We start from the raw sequence: 17,783 nt of genomic DNA, 5'->3' as shown, positions 1-17,783 counted from the left end.
GCCCTCCCAGGCTCTCTGNCAGCGGACAGCTCAGCGCCCAGCCAGCGCAGCCCCGCAGCTGACTGCACGGGGTCGGGCCAGCAGCCCGCCTGCCGGGAAGCGCGGCTGTGGCAGGGGCAGCAGGGCTCTGGGGGGAGCAGCAAGCGCGAGTGACCTCGGGTGTCCCCGAGGGGGAGCGGGGGGCACGCGCGGGGCACAGCAGCTGAGGGCGAGAAGGTGGCGATACCTGTGACACGGTTCAAAGAGGTGGAGGAGGGGGAAACGGGTTATCCTATGGCCAGAGAGGACAGAGACACGGAGTTAGGGCGGAGGCGGCCGTGGAGGCCGAGAGTGCGGAGGCGGCCGCAGGCGCCTGCAGGGGCGCAGGGGCGGGGGGGCCCAGGGAAGGGGTGCTGGTCCTCGCAGGGCTAGAGCACCCCACTGAAAAGGAAGGGGGGGCGGGCGCCTTCGCAGCGCCGAAGGAGGGCCTGTGGGGGGGGCCAGGGGCGAACAAGGCTCGGAGGAGAGTGCGGCTTACCCTCCAGGTAGTTCCGAGCAACGAACTTGAGGATCTCGTCGAGCCCAATGACTGGAAATGAGATCTTGAGGACCATGAGCCACTGGGTGACGTCCAGGGCCTGGAGCTTGAAGATCATCTGGGAGGGCCAGCGGAGGTGGTGACCACCAGTGTCCCTCTCGGGAGGCGCTGGTCGGGAGCCAGGGATGCGGCACAGCCCCCGGCCTGCCTCCCTCCTCCCTCTGTGTGTGCCCCCGCCCACCGAGGCTCCCCCAGGGGCGCAGAACGGTGGTCCCCGGCCCGAGAAGTCTCACCGGCAGAGGGTCGACGTAGAGGATGAGGAAGTGGAGGGACATGGAGAGGCAGATGGAGCCCAGCAGCCAGATGTTTACCCAGGGCGGCATCCGCAGGAGGGACTGATTCTCAGACAGGCTGCGAAGGGGAGGCCGGGCGGAGCCCAGGGTGGGGGACAGCACAAGAAAGAAGTGGTGAGCAGAGAGAGGGAGGGGGAGGACACAGTGGTCCCTGGAAGGCAGCAGGGGCCGGCGGGCAGGCCCCACCTGTTCAGAGCGTTGCACATCTCGATGGTAACCAGCACGGACAAGGCCATGGTCATGGGCTCGGGGGCCTCAAAGACCTCACAGTCCACGCCCTCGAAGTCAGGGTTTTCCTCGTTGCACTGCATGAAGTGAGTCTGCAGGGGCAGGAGGGGGGAGCTGGGATCCCACAGAAGCCTCCACGCCTCCCTCCTGCTCCCCACCCGCCTCCCTCCTCTGTCCTCCCTACCAGCTGGCTGTAGGTGACATGAGGCCCGTCGTCTGCATACAGGAACCACCAGGCAGCCGCTCCCACAGTGGCTGCACCCACGTAGCCTGTGGTAGAGAGAAGATGGGAGTCGGGGTCACGGCTGGGCAGACAGGAGGTGTCAGGAGGGCTCGCGGTCATGGACGGCTCGTTGAGGAAGAGGACCCATTGGGATGGCTGTGCTAGGGGAGCAGGTATGCCAGAGAGGGGGTTAGTCCCAAGGGCTGGGAAGGATCGTGGGGTCCCCATCTGTCCTGCTCACCCCCAATTGCCATGTAGCGGAAGAAGAGCCAGCCACTGATGAGGGGCTCCTTGGGGCTCCGGGGGGGCCGGTCCATGATGTCCAGGTCTGGTGGGTTGAAGCCCAGGGCCGTGGCCGGGAGCCCGTCCGTCACCAGGTTCACCCACAGCAGTTGCACGGGGATCAGGGCCTCGGGCAGCCCTAAGGCGGCGGTCAGGAAGATGCTGCCAGAAGGAGGCGGTCACGTGTCCATCCTGCCTCCCTGCCAGCCCCGGGTTCCTGCTGGGCACCCGCCCGCCTGGCTGCTTACCAGACCACCTCGCCCACGTTGGAGGAGATGAGGTAGCGGATGAACTGCTTCATGTTGTTGTAGATGGCGCGGCCCTCCTCCACCGCGGCCACGATGGTGGAGAAGTTGTCGTCGGCCAGCACCATCTCAGAAGCCGTCTTGGCCACGGCGGTGCCGGATCCCATGGCAATGCCGATCTCGGCCTTCTTCAGGGCGGGGGCGTCATTGACCCCATCGCCAGTCTGAGGGCAGAGCGAGAAGGTGGGCCGCAAACCCTCGCACATACCCCTCCCCGGGGGCTGACCCTCCCTCGCACATCTCAGTTCCCCGGGGGCACCCCCCACGCCCCCCAGCCGCGCAGCCCTGCCATCTGCTCACCATGGCCGTGATCTCATCGTAGGACTGCAGATACTCCACGATCTTCGACTTATGGGCCGGCTCCACGCGGGCAAAGCAGCGGGCGCGACGGCAGGCCTCCCGCTGCTCGGCCAGGGGCAGGTCGTCGAACTCCCGGCCCGTGTAGGCTAGGTCGGCCACCTCCTCATTCTCCCCGAAGATGCCGATCCGCCGGCAGATGGCAATGGCTGTGCCCTTGTTGTCCCCTGTGATCATGATGACTCGGATTCCGGCGTCCCGGCACAGCTCAATAGAGCCTGTGACCTCCTTGCGGGGGGGATCCAGCATGCCTACCACGCCAACGAATGTCAGGTCCGTCTGGGGAGACAGCAGAGAGCGACAGCTTCGGGGAAGGACTCGGAAAATGAGCCAGGGAGGACGCTCCGGGGTGGGGAGGGGGGTGGTGGTGGGAGATGCGGGGAAAGCTGCCCCTGGGCCTGAGACATTCCTTGTTCACACGCGTGCCTGCAGGCCTGGTGCTGTCTGGCCCAGCGTGGGGGACCGTCTGCAGATATTTCAAGGAAAGAACTAGAACTGGGCTGTTGTTGCTGCCTTTGGTGGGGCCACTCACTGGGTCTGCAGCCCTGAGCAAATCCAGGCTACCTGCTGGGCCACCAGGTCCCGTCTAGAAAATGAAGGAGTGGACTCTGGCGCTCTGCAGAGAGCCGGCCTGGAAGGTAAGGCCCGCGCCCCGGAGTACAGTTGTAGCCCCGCTTCTCGCATCGGGAATAGCTCACTGTGGAATCATGCGGCAGAACTGAGAGCACCCAGGGGCCGCGTGGGTCTCTGCTCTGCCAGCAAACACCTCACCTCATCCTGGACAGGTCCAAGGCCAGCGGCAGAGTAGCCCTGGACTAACTAGACAGGTCCTGAGGTTCTTCCAGATTCTAGGTTCTTCCCTGTGATTCTAGGGCCCACAACGCAGTAGGACACAACACGGGTGGAACCGGGGGGTGTGTGTGGATGACTCTGGGGCGAGGGGAGGCTTCCATCTGCTCACCTCGTACTCCATGAACCTGGCAGAGTCGTCCAGGACCATCTCCTCTCGCTTCGGGGGGGTGTCCCGGGTGGCCAGGGCCAGGCAGCGCAGCGTGTCCCGGCCCGTGCCCCACTCCTTGATCACCGACATGATCTTATCCTTCACTGGCCCCGTCATGGGCACCCGGGTTGTGCCAACTCGCACGTAGTTACAGCGGTCAATGACCCCCTCGGGGGCGCCCTAGGAGACCAGGAGAGCTTTCAGAGACCGCTTTCTTCCAGGACACAGTGATGGGGGGCAGGGATAGGAGAGGGCTCAGGATTAGGAAGAAGGGGGGGCTGAGGCTGGTTCTGATTTCTGACCTTAACAAACATCTTGTTGCCCACAGCAGCCCGGGATTTGGCTGGGGAGCAGTAGACCGACATGGACTTTCTGTCCCGGGAGAACTCCAGGGTGAATTCCTTCTTCATTAGCTGGCGGATCACCTGGGAAAGAGGAGAGGAAGAGGCCAGACGTGAGATTGGTGGGATGAGAATGACAACGCTGTACTAGAAGGGCAGAGTCCCAGACTCCTTAAAAAATAGTCAAAAAGGATCTGGAGGTCAGAGCAGACCCCAAGCTGAGTCTCAGACTGGAGCTCAGTGTGGTACCTATAGCGTACATAGAGAGAACTTCAAGACTGGTGTTGCCACTTTCTTACAGTGTCTAGTTTAAAGCACAACTGAAACAGGATGGCACAATATGGTACCGTCTAGAACTTTCGGTGATGATGAGAATGTTCTGTAATCGGAACCATCCAATATGGTGTCATTGAGCACGGTTATTCAGCATGGAAAATGTGGCTGGTGCAGCCAAAGAAATGAGTTTTTACTTTTATCTCATTTTAATTAATTTAAATTGAAATAACTACACGTGGGCCCTACAGACATATTATCGGACGACGCAGACCTAGTTCCTGGCATGCAGTAATAAACACGCCACAAAAATGAATGCGAGCCCTTTTTCACCAACCAGGTGATAGAGATTTCAAGAGAAAACAAGAATAAAAGTACCAATAAATAAAAGATTAAGGTGATGTTTATATTAGCATTTGTAAATTTCTTCCACGCGCTCTCTATGGATAGATATTTAGATTGTTTTCATTATTCCTGTCCTATTAAGTAAAGCAGCAATGAGCGTCTTACATATACAGAAAAGAGACAACAAAACAATGAGCGATGAGTAGAACATAACATATGAGAGGGGCTCAGTACACGCATTAAGGAAATATTAACAGCAAAATCTTAGAGAAGAACAGAATGGGGTTTGTTCATCTGGACCAGGGAAGCCCCACGATGGGTGGCTGCTGTTTCTGTGCCCGGTGTTGTCCCTTCTCGCTAGGGACACAATGAGAGAAGTGTCATCCAGGGGGGCTGCAGGGAGGAGGTGGCGAGTGCCAATCAGTCCAGGGGCAGCAGGACCTACCCAAAGCTGGCCTGGCCAGCAACAGCTGTGGAGAGGCCGGCTGCCCGTGCCGCCTGGGGTCCCAGCACAGGGCACAAGGTCCTGCCCCCCGAGGTTCCCTGGGTCCCGGCCTGTGCGATCCGGAGCGAAGAAGGACCCCGTGGGAGGGAGTGCCCAGACTCACCGAGTTGCAGGCATTGGCCCTCTCCACCTTGGAGAGGTTTTTCACTTCGGTGTTGAATACATTCATCTTCTCCACCAGGGTGGTGAGTGCGGTCTCGGTGGCCTCGCCCACCTTCTCATAAACACCTTTGGTCTGAGAGGACAGAGGAGGAAGAGGAAGTAAGTGCCCTGCGCTCCCGGCCCTTGCTCCCACCTTCCCCCTAGAACGGGAAGGGGGCCAGCCGTTCCCTCCCCCTTCCACCCAGGAGAGGCCTTGGTACGAAGTGTCCCCTTCCCACGTGGCCCGGGGAGGAGGCCTGGCCTCGGCCAGTTGGAAGGGGACGGGGCGGCTGCATCAGGAGCGGACAGGTTACCTCATTGAAGTCCAAGGCGGAGTCATTGCAGAGGGCACAGATGGTGGCCAGCTCCACCAGCCCATCATACTGCCCTGAGCGGACTGGCTTATCATTCTTCAGGCTGGCAGTGGGGCAGGGAGGAAGGAAGGAGAAGAGACAGGTAGAGGAGAATAGGAACCGAGATGCAGAGAGAACATGGGAAGAGCAGCGAGGGCCAGTCATGGACGTGGCCACCAATGCGGAGACCACTCAGGCGGGAGAGAGAACAAGGTCAGGGAAGGAAGAGGAGACAGGAAGATAAAACTAGAGGGAGGCCCCTGGGAGAGAAGTGGGGGGTGGGTGTCTGCGGGGCACAGGGGGAGCTGAGGGGAGGACTTCCGGGGACTTACACCTCTCCTTCTGGAGCATAAGTGGAACCAGTGATGGAGAACTCGTTCAGGACACAGATGTTTCCGTCCACTTTGTCGACGATAAACATCTGCAGGGAGAGGGGCACGCAGACAGATGTCTAGCTGTCACCATATCACCATACGCGAAGGCAGCTGGCACGGAGAGGAGGCCGGTGCCCCGTGCCTCTCCCGGCCACCCCTGCAGACTAGGCCAGCCTCCCCACCGCCCCCTTGCCATCATCCTCCATGTGTGCTGCTAGCGGCCTCTAGGCCAAAGTCCCTAGTTTCTGTAGGCCACACTCGAGGCTCCTTCGGGCGAGGTAACGAAGGGACATGTGCGCAGCAAGGTACTTGAGAGCCCGTGGCCCCGCTGTCAGCAGCTCGCGGCCAGATCTTCCCATTTTGCAGGAAGAGCCAGAAGTTCGGGTTATTTTCCTGTGAAATCTCTTGACTTTCAAATGAGGGCAATCAATTCATTTTTAGGAACCAGGGCAGGAGGCCAGCTGCAGAAGCCGGTGGTCTGGCGTTGAGGCCTGAGCTCTGGAAGGTCCCGGGGAGGAGCAACCCGCCCTGAACCACAGCCATCGGGGGAGGGATGGGGCTTCAGACGGGCTCCGAGAGACAACGGTTCTGGGGTTCAACGAAGTCGAATGCACCCTCTCGACGGTCAGCCTTCTCTGAGGCTTTCAAGCACCAGCAAGCTCGGGGGTCTCCCCAAGGCGTGCACGGTATAGCCTTTGTCGCCCTGGTCTGACCGCACCGCCCTTGAGTCTCAGAACAATTTGGGCTTCATGGACGTGCTGTTACACAGAACTCTGTTTAGGGCAGGGGTTCTCTGCCTGGGGTCCCTGAATGATGCCCCCTGACCCCGATCCCCCTGCCAAGAGGACTGGGAACTTCTTGGAGGGCAGAAAAAAAACATGACATCTCTTCTTTCCTGACACTGAGCATGTCCTCGCGATCACGATCGCGGGCAGTGGACCACATCGATCCTAGCGGTGCCCGTGACTTTGCCAGCGACAGGCCCACAGCTCCTTTACTATCCCATCGCACTGTTGCAGAGCCGTCAACACAGCCTGCGACTCCTCACTGCTTGACCACCCACTGCTGGACCGGCCACGGAGGACCATTCTGGGGGTGGGGGGCGCAGAGGGGCCCCCGCTCGTCCTTTTCACAGCCGGCAGGGTGGCAATCTCCGCCTGCCCTCCGTGCACTTCCTGCCCCGGCCAGAAGGAGAAGCTGCCGGGGAGGAAGGGCTGACCCCATCTTTGGAGGGCTCATTTCACCCCTAAGGCCATCTTGGGAGTGGGAGTCCCACCGTTCCCTGACCTTGCAGACAGACATCTGGTTGGTGGTGAGGGTGCCCGTCTTGTCCGAACAGATGACAGAGGTGCAGCCCAGAGTCTCTACGGAGGGCAAGCTCCTCACGATGGCATTTTTCTTTGCCATCCGCCGGGTGCCCAGGGCCAGGCAGGTGGTGATGACGGCAGGGAGGCCTGTGGGGAGGAAGGGGAGGGTGTGAAGGACGGCCCCCGAGGAAATCGGGTCCCGATCCCTGGAGCTTGTAAATGTTACCCTACTTGGAAAGGGGCCCCTGTGGATTCGATTACCCCATGGGAAGAGAAAGAGAGCTTGCCATACCTTCTGGGATTGCGGCCACAGCCAGGGCCACAGCGATCTTAAAGTAGTATATGGCCCCACGGAACCAGGAGCCCCCGTGCACAGGATCGTTGAAGTGGCCGATGTTGATGAGCCAGACGGCCACGCAGATGAGGGAGATGACCTTGGAGAGCTGCTCCCCAAACTCATCCAGCTTCTGCTGCAGGGGGGTTTTGTCCTGTTCTGTGGCGGCCATTTGGTCGCGGATCTTCCCAATCTCGGTGCTCACACCAGTGGCAACCACAATACCCAAGGCCTTGCCAGCGGCAATGTTGGTACCCTGAGAGGGAGGACAAGAGGAAAGGAGTCGGGCGAGAGGCGGCCCTCCCACTGCACCCTCCCAACGGCGGGCCTCATCTCTCCTTGCACATGTCTCTCCCCCACCGGGGCCTCCGGCTCGAGCGCGTGACAGCTGGCCCCACGTGGCTCACCGAGAAAAGCATGTTCTTCTTATCCTGGTTGACAGCTCGGGGGTCAGGGACAGGGTCTGTGTGCTTGATGACAGATACGGACTCGCCTGCGGACAAGGAGCCAAGAGGTTTTCAAATGACATCATGTCCTCCTCCCACCCTTCCCACCCCTGACTCTGGCCCTGCCTGGCAGGACGGGGCCTGGTGACGACCAAGCAACAGTTCTGGAGGGAGGCTGAACTCTGGCAAAAGCCACTGGAAGCAGGTGGGAAATCCATCGCACTTGGAGTAAAATGACCTGGACCCGAGCCCCAGCTTGACCACTTACAAGCTGCAGAATTTGGGATCACTCAACCTCTGTTCTCTGTAAAATGGGGACGATAATATAGAGACTTCAGAAGAACCAGGTCTTGGTGAAAGCCAAAGAAGTTTTTATGGGAAGGGGCATGGTCAACAACAGGGCACGTTCCTGGGAGGGAGACGCTCTCCTCTCCCCATTGGGCAGGGGCTCGGGCGGCCACCCTGCACTGGGCCAGCCTTGCCTCCTTGGACCACAGGGAAGGCTCGCTGGCTCTTCACTGTCTCTCTCCCAGTGGAGAAACAGAAGCAGCTGTGGTTTTAAGCACAGCCAGACCCTCCAGCTTGTCCCAGAATCTGTGGTTCCTCACTCAGGGGTGGGGGTTTGAGGCAACAGGATAGTTCTCTGGGTGTCTGAATGTCCATGTGGAGGGACGGGGTTGATGACCATCTGGAGAATGGGCACAAACGCCCCGCCCTCTCCCATGACCCCTTGTGTTTCACCTCCCATCACCCCTCGCAATGGCGAACAAAGCTAAGCCATGCTGACGTCACCGGCACTGGGGAGCCAGGAGGGAGCTGGCTGCTCTCTTTCATCCACCTGGAGTTTCATCCCTGTGTGTCCATTCAGCTCCCCACCTCATCCCCACGTCCCCTTGAAGCATCCTCCCACCCGGCCCACCGGACCTGTCAGGATGGACTGGTCAACCCGGAGCGTGGTGGATCTGATGGACAGGATGCGGATATCGGCAGGGACTTTGTCCCCCACTGTGGAGAGAGCAGACGAGAGTGAAGTCAGCTGAGAAAGGAGTTTTCTTCCTTCCCAAGAAAAGCCCGATTTCTGTCTGACTACCTCACCTCATCCTTCAGGTCGCAGGGGTTGGGTGCCCACCCCGGGCTTGAGTCGGGCCCTTGGCGTGGGCTCCTGTAGCCCCAGCAAGCATCCCCCTCTCAGTACTCATTCCAACTGCCCCCCTGTTGCTTTTCTCCCCACCCTGGGCTGTGAGCCCGTGAGAGGGCCCAGCGCACGGCCTGGCACATAGCATGTGCCCAATAAACGTCTACGCTGAGTGGCTGAAGGGAAAATTAGGAATGATCCAGCTGTGTAATGAGACAGCAAAACAGAGAGGCAAACAAGAGGGAGGAAGGTGGGGAGAGAAGAGCAAGAAAAGAACTAAAAGAAATGGGTGAATTTGAGAGAAGGGCTTCAGAGGGGAGAGGAGGCCGTGGAATTACGGGGCGGGGGTGGGGGAAACAAGAGGAAACAGGAGAAAATACGAGAAGTGAGGAAATCTGTCCAGCAGGACAAAAGGTGGAGCCAGAGGGAAGGGTGAGAAGGGCAGGAGCAGGAGGAGAGGGCGGAGCTGCAAGGGCAGAGGGCACAGGGCCTGCAGGGCCTGGTGGAGACGGCCTGTCAGAAACCTGCCAGGCCCTGGTCTGTGCTCCCGAGGGTAGGCAGGAAGCCACAGTGGGTGAGGTGCGAGAGCGGGGGAGCTATGCGGCAAAGAAGGAATGGCAGGGCAGGAGGGGGCCGAGCACGGGTGGGGGCAGGCCACAGGAGATGCAGGGGAGGGGGTCAGGCCAGGAAACCACCTTGCAGGTAGGCTGACAAGGCAGGTGATGCCCCCCTGGACTTCAGGGCCTTTGAAGAGGCTTATCGCCTCCCAGGGCCTCTGCCTAATCCCGCCCGGTCCCACGGACAGTACTGGGGATGGGGTTCGTTGGGCCACTTTCCTTTCCCTGTTTCTAAGGTTCCTCCTCCCGTGCCAGAGGAAGCTGACGGAGGAGGGAGGCGGCAATGGAGTTGGGCGGGACACCCTGTCACCCAAGCCCAAGCGATATTTATAGACATTCATGGCGCTGACTCCAAACGGTCACCATGGCAGGATGGCCCTGGGATGGTGCCCCGGGGTCTTCAGCCCGCCCTCCCTCCCTCTCCCTAGGCCTCCCGTGGTGGCAACTGGGGAGTCTGGTGGAGGCAAGCGGGCCTAGTACTTTCCCCTCTGCCAGGGGCCTGGAGATGTGGGAAGGCCGGTGCAGGGCAAATATAAAAACCGCTGAAGGGGGCAGAATCCCAGTAATCTTAGCCACTCGGCCCCCACCCCTCCCTGGTCAGGCATTAAGTGTCCCTCACCGGAGAGGCGGGGCCCCTCCTTGAGCTCCCCTCCTCCCAGGTCCCGTGCTCCCTGCTGGGGCCTGAGTTTCCCTTACATGGTTGGGGGCTTGAGCCTTCGGCCCCCCTCCTCCCTTCTACCCTCACTCCTACCCCTTCAAGAGGCCTCAAGGGCACTGAGAGGTCAAGATTTAGAGCTGACCAAGCTTGGGGGTGGGTGGAAGGAGAGAGAAGCCAGGCCTCGGGAGGGGGGTGGAGACGGGGCCATTGGCAGGGACTGGGTTCCACCTGTTGCTTGCAAGTGCTGGCTGAGAGGAGGGGGAGCAGGGGGTCCGCCTGGAGCGTCAGGGACAGGACTGGCTGTTCCTGCTGAGACTCTGACAGGGAGGGGTGTTATGGCCATGGTGCCCTGGGGTGACCTCTTGAGGAGTCTGAGAAGGAGAAGCAAAGACTCCACCATCCCAGCTACCTCCCAGACAGCAGAATCAGCCCCCCCAACCGTCGGCATCCTCTCAGCCTCGAAGTCAGGGCCTCCCTTCCTGGACCACTCACTCCCATCACTCACCGGCCACCTCCACGATGTCCCCGGGGACAATGTCCCGAGCCTTTATCCTTTGCACTGACTTGCGGTCAGCCCGGTAAACTTTTCCCATCTCGGGTTCATATTCTTTCAGAGCCTCGATGGCGTTCTCTGCATTACGCTCCTGGAGGGACAAGGTGGAGGAGAGGAGGGTCATCAGAGGGAAGAAGGTTGTAGAATGGGAGGGGACTGGCTGAGGAGGTTTGGGAGGGGCAGGGGCCAGAGTCCTGGGGGAAACAGGGACATGACAGAGTAAGAGTCAGGTCACGCAGTCCTGGCTCCTGGCACTGGGGAGTAGACACACCCCGCATGAGGGTAGGTGTGTGTGTTGAGGAAACTGTCATTTATGGCCGAAGACAGATAAGGAGGTTCAGGGGAAAGAAGAAAAGAGAATCAAAGAAAATCAGAAAGCAAGGGGCAGGAAAAGTAGAGGGTGGCAAGGGAAGAGAAGGGAAATCAAGCTAGCATTTGTTGACCGGCTACTATATGCCAGGCACAGGGGCGGGCACCCCACAAGCATCCTGTTCCAGCTCAGCACCGCCCAGGGGCAGGACTGTTAGCCCCATTTTACGAGTGAGGACACTGAGGCTGAGAGAGGTGAAGGAACTTGCCTGGGTTATGGAGCCAGCAAGTGACAATGGGAGCATCAGTCCCCCATCTCTTTCCCATACTCCATTCCCTTTCCAGTCTGGGCATTAGGAATGGAGAACACTTCCCGGAGGAAGTGACGGAGGAGGAGGAGACTGGGAGGGAGGCTGGCTTTGTGTTTAGTGTCAGGATGTGAAGGAGTGAGGCGGGGTCACGGCTAACCTGCCAAACCCCCACGATGGCATTGGCAATGAGGATCAAGAGGATGACAAAGGGTTCCACAAAGGCAGTGATGGTCTCTTCGCCTTCCTCGAACCAGGCCAGCACCTGGGGAGCAGGGGAAGGGAGACTAACAGTAATGAAGCACCTCCAACGCATAAAGAAGGGCAACGGGGGCACAGACGTGTGCGGGAACAAACGGGGCTGGAAATCGCAGGGATCCTGCAGCCCCTCACCGGTCTGAGGTCCTACACACTCCAAAGCACAGACTCACACAGACGCTGCCACTGCTGTCACGCAGCAGGAACCCACAGGTGTGCATGCACAACTCGGAGCTTAACTGGGAATGTTTTTGGGTTTCCCTGGCCAGGCTGTTGGCCTGTAAACAAAGCTCACCGGACACCCGGGCCAACGACCCCCCACAGCCACATCCATCCCATGGGAGCCAAAACCCTGTGGTCCTTGCAGATGCCGGGGCCCCTCCACAGCCCTCCCCAACATCCCAAGGCAGGGAAGCTCCAATTTCATGAGGGAGCAGGAGGGGGGATAGTGTTACGGGGCCTCCTGTACACACCCCACCCCAGCTGTTGCCACTGCCAGGCAACAGCCACCGGCAAATGTCAAGGAGCAAATCTGAGAAGGGAGAAGGGAGGTCCTGCCAGCTAGTACTCAGGGGCCCACAGGGCCTCCATGAAGGAGACTAGGGGACAGGAAGCCTTCTTTGCCCCCAGTCTTGTCTTCTGGCAGGGCTAAGATGTTAAGGAAGAAACTCCAGAAGGCAGACAGGCTGCTGGGGTTGTGGGTGCTGGGGCGGGGTCGGGGGAGGTCCGGGGCCAGACAGGTGGCGACCCTGCGGCTGCGGGGGGGCCCCCGTGGAGGGCGGCAAGGTCAGGCCGGGCGGGTGAGGAGGGGGTCCCTGGGGTTCCAGCCCTGATGGGCGGTGGGCAGCGAAGCCCGGGACAGGTGTGGGGTCTGGGTGGGCCTTCGGGTGCACTTGGAGGCACCCTCACACCAGCAGTTCTTTCCCGCCTCTGAGGGAGTCTTTGCCGGGACCAATCCGCGTCGGGAGGGCGGGGCGGCGGCGCCAAGAGGCTCGGGGATTGGTGGAGCGGCTGCGCGCCCCGGGGCATGCCGGGAGTGGTGGTGGCCAGAGCGCAGTCTGAGCCTGAGCTGGGGAGCCCGGCGCTTGGGGGGTAACCCGAGCCCTCGAAGCCCTTGAAGCTGCGGGGGTGGCTTAGCTTCAGTGTTTTGGCTGAGAACACCCTTAAAGCTTAAAATAAAACCTGCCTGTGGGGTGTGGAGGAGGACCGAGGCGTACGCGCATCAGCGCCCCCCCTCCCCGCCCCCCTCAGTTCTGGTCTGCGGAAGAGGATGCTGAGGGCTTGGACCAGAAGAGCCGAGGAGCCAGAGCCCCCCCCCCCCCCCCCCCCCCCCNCCGGAGATGCTCCAGCACCCCCGACCCACACCCCAGCCGGCCCCCAGATGGCTGCCCACACTTACGAAGGAAATGCAGGCGGCCAGGAGAAGGATCCGCACCAGGAGGTCTTCAAACTGCTCTACCACCAACTCCCACAGGGACTTCCCTGGGGGAAGAGGCAGGCGAGGGGGTCCCCCGGGTTAAAGTCTGGCGGGTGAATGGCTGGGACTCTAAGTGCAGGCTGGGATCCAGGGACTGAGAGTGGCCTGACTTCCAGCCTGAGCAGGAAGGTCCTGGGATGATGAGGCAGGCCGCTTGGTACTGAGAGGGGTTTGAGGGAGCTCACTGGGAGTCCAGAAACAGGCTCCTCAGAGTGATGGTGGGCAGTTAGTTGCCCAAGGGCTGGAGGCCTCAGGGCTGGAGAAAGTGCCTGGAAACTCCTGTCCCCAGCCAGACTCTAAGCTCTGCGGAGGGTATTTGCTCCAGGAGTCAGTAGGGAGAAGGTGGGGAGAAGGAAGTGGGACATGGTCGGGGGGGGCTCCTTAAGAGAGCTCAGGGATTCCAGGAACTTACCTTCTTCAGCAGGGAGCTCTACGCAGAGAAAAAAAAAAAAAGAAAAGGACATATTCATTTGGGGTTCAGTCTAATGCCCCCCACACCCAGGATTCTGACTAAGGTAAGAGAGTCAGGCCACCAAAAGGGCATCTGAGGTTCACCAAGGTCATCCCATAAAACCTCCCAAAACCCTAAGTCTCAGGGACCCTGTCTTGTCAGTATCCTCTTACCCCCTGCAGTCGCTGGACCAGGGCCCAGCTCTTCCCTAAGGCACTCTGGAGGGAGAGACTCCAGTGCGTGAGTGTGTGGATGTGTCTGTGTGTGTTGTGGGGGAGCAAGAGGGCGTTACCGGCCTCTCCTCCAAGAGATACTTACCGTTGGGGCCGTATTTCTCCAGATGCCGCTTCACTTGGTCCGGGCTAAGGCCTGTAGTCTCGCTCACCCCAAAATAGGCCAAACATTCTTCTGTGGTCTTGGAGTGTGCAGCCTCCATTGTGCTCCCTTCCTGGGGCCCAGGGGGCGGTGTGCTCCTTCTTGGGGGGGGGTTCTCACGTTTCGGGGGCCTTCTTCAGTGTCCACCTGCCTATTTGTCTGGGGTTCTTGCTTTTCTCTCCTGCCCCCCCCCACGTTTTTCTTCCTTCCACGAAGCTCTAACCCCCGTCCCACTTGCAGCAGCCGGCCACCCCCCCAACCCCCAGCTGGTCCTTATGAGGGAGTAGGGGGGGCTGGGCTCCCCCCCCCAGATCAGGGATTGGCTGGCTAAGACTCCAGCAGGAGGGGTCAGGAGAAAGATATTTCTGCTGACAGAGGGGGAACAGTGGGGCTGCAGCCTGAGATGTCACTCATGAGGGAAGCTAAGGTGGCCCCAGCCCCAGGGAAGGGGGGGGCAGGGAGAGACTTCACTGTCTGTGTTTTGCTGACCCCTCCCTCAGTTGCCTGGACTTCCTCAGTTGTACTGAATTTCCTGTTCCAAAGTCATCCCTGTAGTTCTTCCTCCTCCTACTCCCGAGCCTCCTCCTTTCTCTTTCCTGGACTCCCTCCCAGCCCACCCACCCTCGACCTGTTGCTATTGCCAGTCTCCTTCCTCACCCAGTTTGCTGAAAGGGCAGCAGATACTCCAACCTTCAGGGGACGGGAGAGGGGGCCAGCATCTTTTGGGGGCCAGAGGAAATGGCTCTAGAGGGACAAGGGGAAGTAGGGAGGGGAGAGGGTCAAGGGGACAGGGCAGAAGATGGTAACCCAACCCTCGGGAGGGGTTGCTGCAGCCATCAACAAGGGATTTAGTGTCCAAGCCCTGGTGAGCAAAGCCAGGACTGCCTGTCTCTCCCCCAAACTCCCCCCCTCCCCATCGCTCTAACTTGGCCTCTGGAAACGTAGCCTTCGGGGGGCCCCCCATCCCTGGCGGGGAATCCCCCCCGCCAAGAAAATGGGATACCCAGGCAGCCAGGTAATCCAAGAGGCTACAGAATGTGCTGATGGCAGAGGGGGAGAGATCAATGTTTCAGGATGGGAGCAGGAGTCACCCCAAGTCCTGGAATGAGGGTCCCCTCATCCCCCACTGTGTTAACTCAAGGGGTTCACATGGCAGACCCCAGATGGCGGGTAGTCCACACTCTGCCCTGGCCCTGGAGTATCTCCTCTAGGAGAGAGAGGATCACAGGCTGCCTGCTCAGGTGCTGGGCATACCCTGCAGGAAGAGGCGTGAGGGAAGAAGGGGTGTCAAGGAAAGGGGGCTGGGAAGCTGGATGGAGCAGAGGCTCCAGACCAAAGGAATGGGGAGGGGGAAGATTGATGGGGACAGGTCTGGGGAAAATAAGGACAGAACAGAGCTGGGGAAACAGACAGGGCTGCGGGGGCCAGAGGGAAGTCTGAGGAGCGGTGGGGAAAAGGGACTGCAGGCAGCTGGCATGCAGCAACCAGGTGGGTGGGGGCCCAGGGCTGGGTGCAAAGCCACAAGTTGTCGCTAAGCGGCTGGCCTTGGTATCAGCTTCCTCGTTGGAGCAGCTGCTCAGAGCCCCCCACCCCCACCCCTGCTCCTGGAGGGGGGCGTCTTTTGGTTACTACCAGGGCAGCTGCTGGAGGAGCGGACAGAGGGTAGACTGGGCTGTGGGCAGGGGAGGAAAGGAGGGCAGAGAGAGGAGAGAGGTTCAATGAGAGGTAACAGTGGAAGGTCAGGGAGGGGAAGAAGGAGCCTCAAGTCCTTCCTGCGTCCAGGCCTCCAGCTTCCTGAGATGGACAGTCAGAGGAGTATGGGCCACTGAAAGGGTTCTCCAGGCTGCTTCCCCCACTGGTGCTCAAGTTCTTAAGCAGATGACGGCAGAGCAGACAGCAGGAGAAGGAAAGGGAGGCCTCACTTTTGGAGAGCAGGCAGGCCAGCAGGGTTGATGGCACTTAAGGATTTAGCCCCCCCCCCATTTATCCCTTCCTCTGTCTGGACTGGTGGGGGGAGCCTTCCAGGTGAATTGAGGACATGGTGCTCCTTCCCTCTCCCTTTTCATGGTTCCCACAAACCCCTCCCTTGAGCTGGGACCTGAGGAGGGGGGCTCAGACAATGGGGTCACATCTGCAGGCACCTCCATCTAGCCCAGCACCCACCTTCTTAGGCCAGAGTCAGGCTCAGCCTGTGCCAAGCCTTTTGGTGCTCTGTGGCTTCTCCCTGCCACCACCTGGAGGAGTGACGGGCGCTGTCTGAAAGGAGCAGGAATGCCCAAACATGGAGAAGGGGGAGAAGACGGAAGGACCAAGGCTCCAGGGGAGCTGAGAGCAGGAGGCTGAGGACAGGAGGCAGGCTTTACAGGACGCTGCTGCCAGTGGGGCCCTTTAAGGTGACCCCTCCCACCTCCCCCATCTTTCCAGACGGACAGCTACCCCACAGGAGCTGCAGAAGGCTGGCCGCTGGGGAGGCTGGGGGTGTGGCCTGGGATGGAGGAAGGAACTGGTTCTCCTCGATCCCTCCAGCAGGGGTCTCCAAGCCCACTGTCGGAAGGTGTTCCTCCCCTCCTGGGAGGGCTGAAGCTGGGAATGGGAGAAGCCTGCTTCTGAAGGACAGGGACATAGAGCCTGGCCGGTCCCTGGCCAGTCCCAAACTTTGGCGCAACCATCCTTAAAGCGAGGCTTAGAGGGAAGCAGTCTCTTAGGCTCCTCCAGCCAAGACATGCAAATCTTGGGGTGGGGGGAATGCTCCTTGGCCTCCTCCCCCACCCATCTTCAGAAGACAAGTCCCTGAAGCCGGCAGGGTTTAGGGGGAGGGGGAGCCTCGCAGCACCAGTTGCTGCTAGATTAGGAGGGGATCAGGTCCTGCTTACCCTGGGGCACCACGGCCTTCACTCACCACCAACTTTTCCAGAACACAGCACCCAGCTCCCCAAACCATCCCCTCCTTTGCAAGGCCAATTCTATCCCCAGTCTCCTGAGGTCAAGGTTTGGGGGAGCCCCAGGGATTAGACAAAACTGGGAGAGCCAGCAGGCTTCCCCCAGCTAGCCCCCAGCCTGGGTGGCCTGTGAGCCCAGCTGTCTCCTGTCCATCTCCCAACAGGACGCAAGGCCCAGAATAGCAAGGTCATAAGCATGGCTAGGGCCTCCTGGAGGTGGGGACAGTGGCTGAGGGGCGCGAGAATATAGGCCCCATGCTGCCTGGGAAGGAAGGTGACAGGCAGCACTGGGTGGAGGAGAGGAAGGGAGAAGTCCAAACAAAACAGGTGGGAGTCTTCAGAACCTGGCCCCTCCCTGCAGGCACCCACCACCTGCAGAGCTGGGAAACCCAAGGGTGCTCTCCGTTGGAGGAGGGCGAGATGTTGCAAACTCATGCCCATGGAGCTGAGGTCACCTGAGTGCAGTGGGCCAGTGGGGTTGGAGCAGATGTGGAATGTGGAAGGTGGAGCACCTGAGGCTGGATCTTCGGATTTTCACGAGAAGCCAGTAATCTGAACTTCTATGTGAAATCCCAATGGAAACACTATCCAGGCCAAGCAAATCATCATGTCCACAAACTTCCCACTAAACAGATGAGGACAGCGAGGCCTAGAGAGGCTAACACCTTGCCGAGGCCAAACAGCAAAGGACAAGAAAAGCCAGGAGTGAAAGCCAGTCCGTCCTCGGGCCCCTCTGTAGCCAGGCTCTGTGGCTGCCACATTAAATCTCTCCCAGAACAGCCACGGTGCCCCAGCCTCGGCCCCACGATCTCTCTCTGATTGCTTTCTCCCTAGGGTGGGAAGCCTTCACTGAAGAATTCAGAGCAGGAAGGGTCCTTAGGGGTTGTGGATCCTGCTGCTCACTGTCCTGTCCCATTGAGAACTTGGCTGGAGACCCTGGGAAGCACTGTTTGGCTCTGCACTTCCCGCTCAACCAACAGCACAGCCCACAGGGGAGCAACGGGCTGAAAGCACAGGGC

General features: G+C 60.0%; 1 protein-coding gene and 1 long non-coding RNA gene across 5 annotated transcripts in view; one reads left to right on the top strand and one right to left on the bottom strand.

Moving 5' to 3' along the window:
- The window catches only part of ATP2A1 (ATPase sarcoplasmic/endoplasmic reticulum Ca2+ transporting 1), an 18,124-nt gene extending 341 nt beyond the window's left edge, over positions 1-17,783 (bottom strand). Inside the window, exons 1-22 of one of the 4 annotated variants that reach the window (XM_002927329.4) lie at positions 13,769-17,783; positions 13,412-13,429; positions 12,922-13,004; positions 11,425-11,529; positions 10,600-10,738; positions 8,609-8,689; positions 7,646-7,731; positions 7,197-7,494; positions 6,885-7,051; positions 5,556-5,644; positions 5,185-5,287; positions 4,833-4,964; positions 3,568-3,690; positions 3,227-3,445; positions 2,209-2,544; positions 1,852-2,072; positions 1,563-1,765; positions 1,283-1,368; positions 1,057-1,190; positions 811-928; positions 518-635; positions 227-271 (exon numbers count right to left, since the gene is read on the bottom strand). In XM_002927329.4, the coding sequence (XP_002927375.1) occupies positions 267-271; positions 518-635; positions 811-928; positions 1,057-1,190; positions 1,283-1,368; positions 1,563-1,765; positions 1,852-2,072; positions 2,209-2,544; positions 3,227-3,445; positions 3,568-3,690; positions 4,833-4,964; positions 5,185-5,287; positions 5,556-5,644; positions 6,885-7,051; positions 7,197-7,494; positions 7,646-7,731; positions 8,609-8,689; positions 10,600-10,738; positions 11,425-11,529; positions 12,922-13,004; positions 13,412-13,429; positions 13,769-13,886 (2,982 nt within the window). In that variant the 5' untranslated portion in view covers positions 13,887-17,783 and the 3' untranslated portion in view covers positions 227-266. Of the gene's footprint in view, positions 1-226; positions 272-517; positions 636-810; positions 929-1,056; positions 1,191-1,282; positions 1,369-1,562; positions 1,766-1,851; positions 2,073-2,208; positions 2,545-3,226; positions 3,446-3,567; positions 3,691-4,832; positions 4,965-5,184; positions 5,288-5,555; positions 5,645-6,884; positions 7,052-7,196; positions 7,495-7,645; positions 7,732-8,608; positions 8,690-10,599; positions 10,739-11,424; positions 11,530-12,921; positions 13,005-13,411; positions 13,430-13,768 lie in introns of those variants that run through there. The other 3 variants (XM_034670192.1, XM_002927328.4, XR_004628431.1) reach the window with 3 other exon arrangements.
- LOC117804149 lies at positions 26-4,296 on the top strand. The gene is made up of 5 exons (XR_004628432.1): positions 26-1,494; positions 1,811-2,091; positions 2,231-2,538; positions 2,698-2,903; positions 3,594-4,296. It is a non-coding gene; the product is annotated as an uncharacterized LOC117804149 (long non-coding RNA).

This window comes from Ailuropoda melanoleuca, chromosome 10 (assembly GCF_002007445.2).
Source record: "Ailuropoda melanoleuca isolate Jingjing chromosome 10, ASM200744v2, whole genome shotgun sequence".
In the NCBI taxonomy this organism is placed as follows: Eukaryota; Metazoa; Chordata; class Mammalia; order Carnivora; family Ursidae; genus Ailuropoda; species Ailuropoda melanoleuca.
This window is presented reverse-complemented; position numbering and strand designations above follow the sequence as displayed.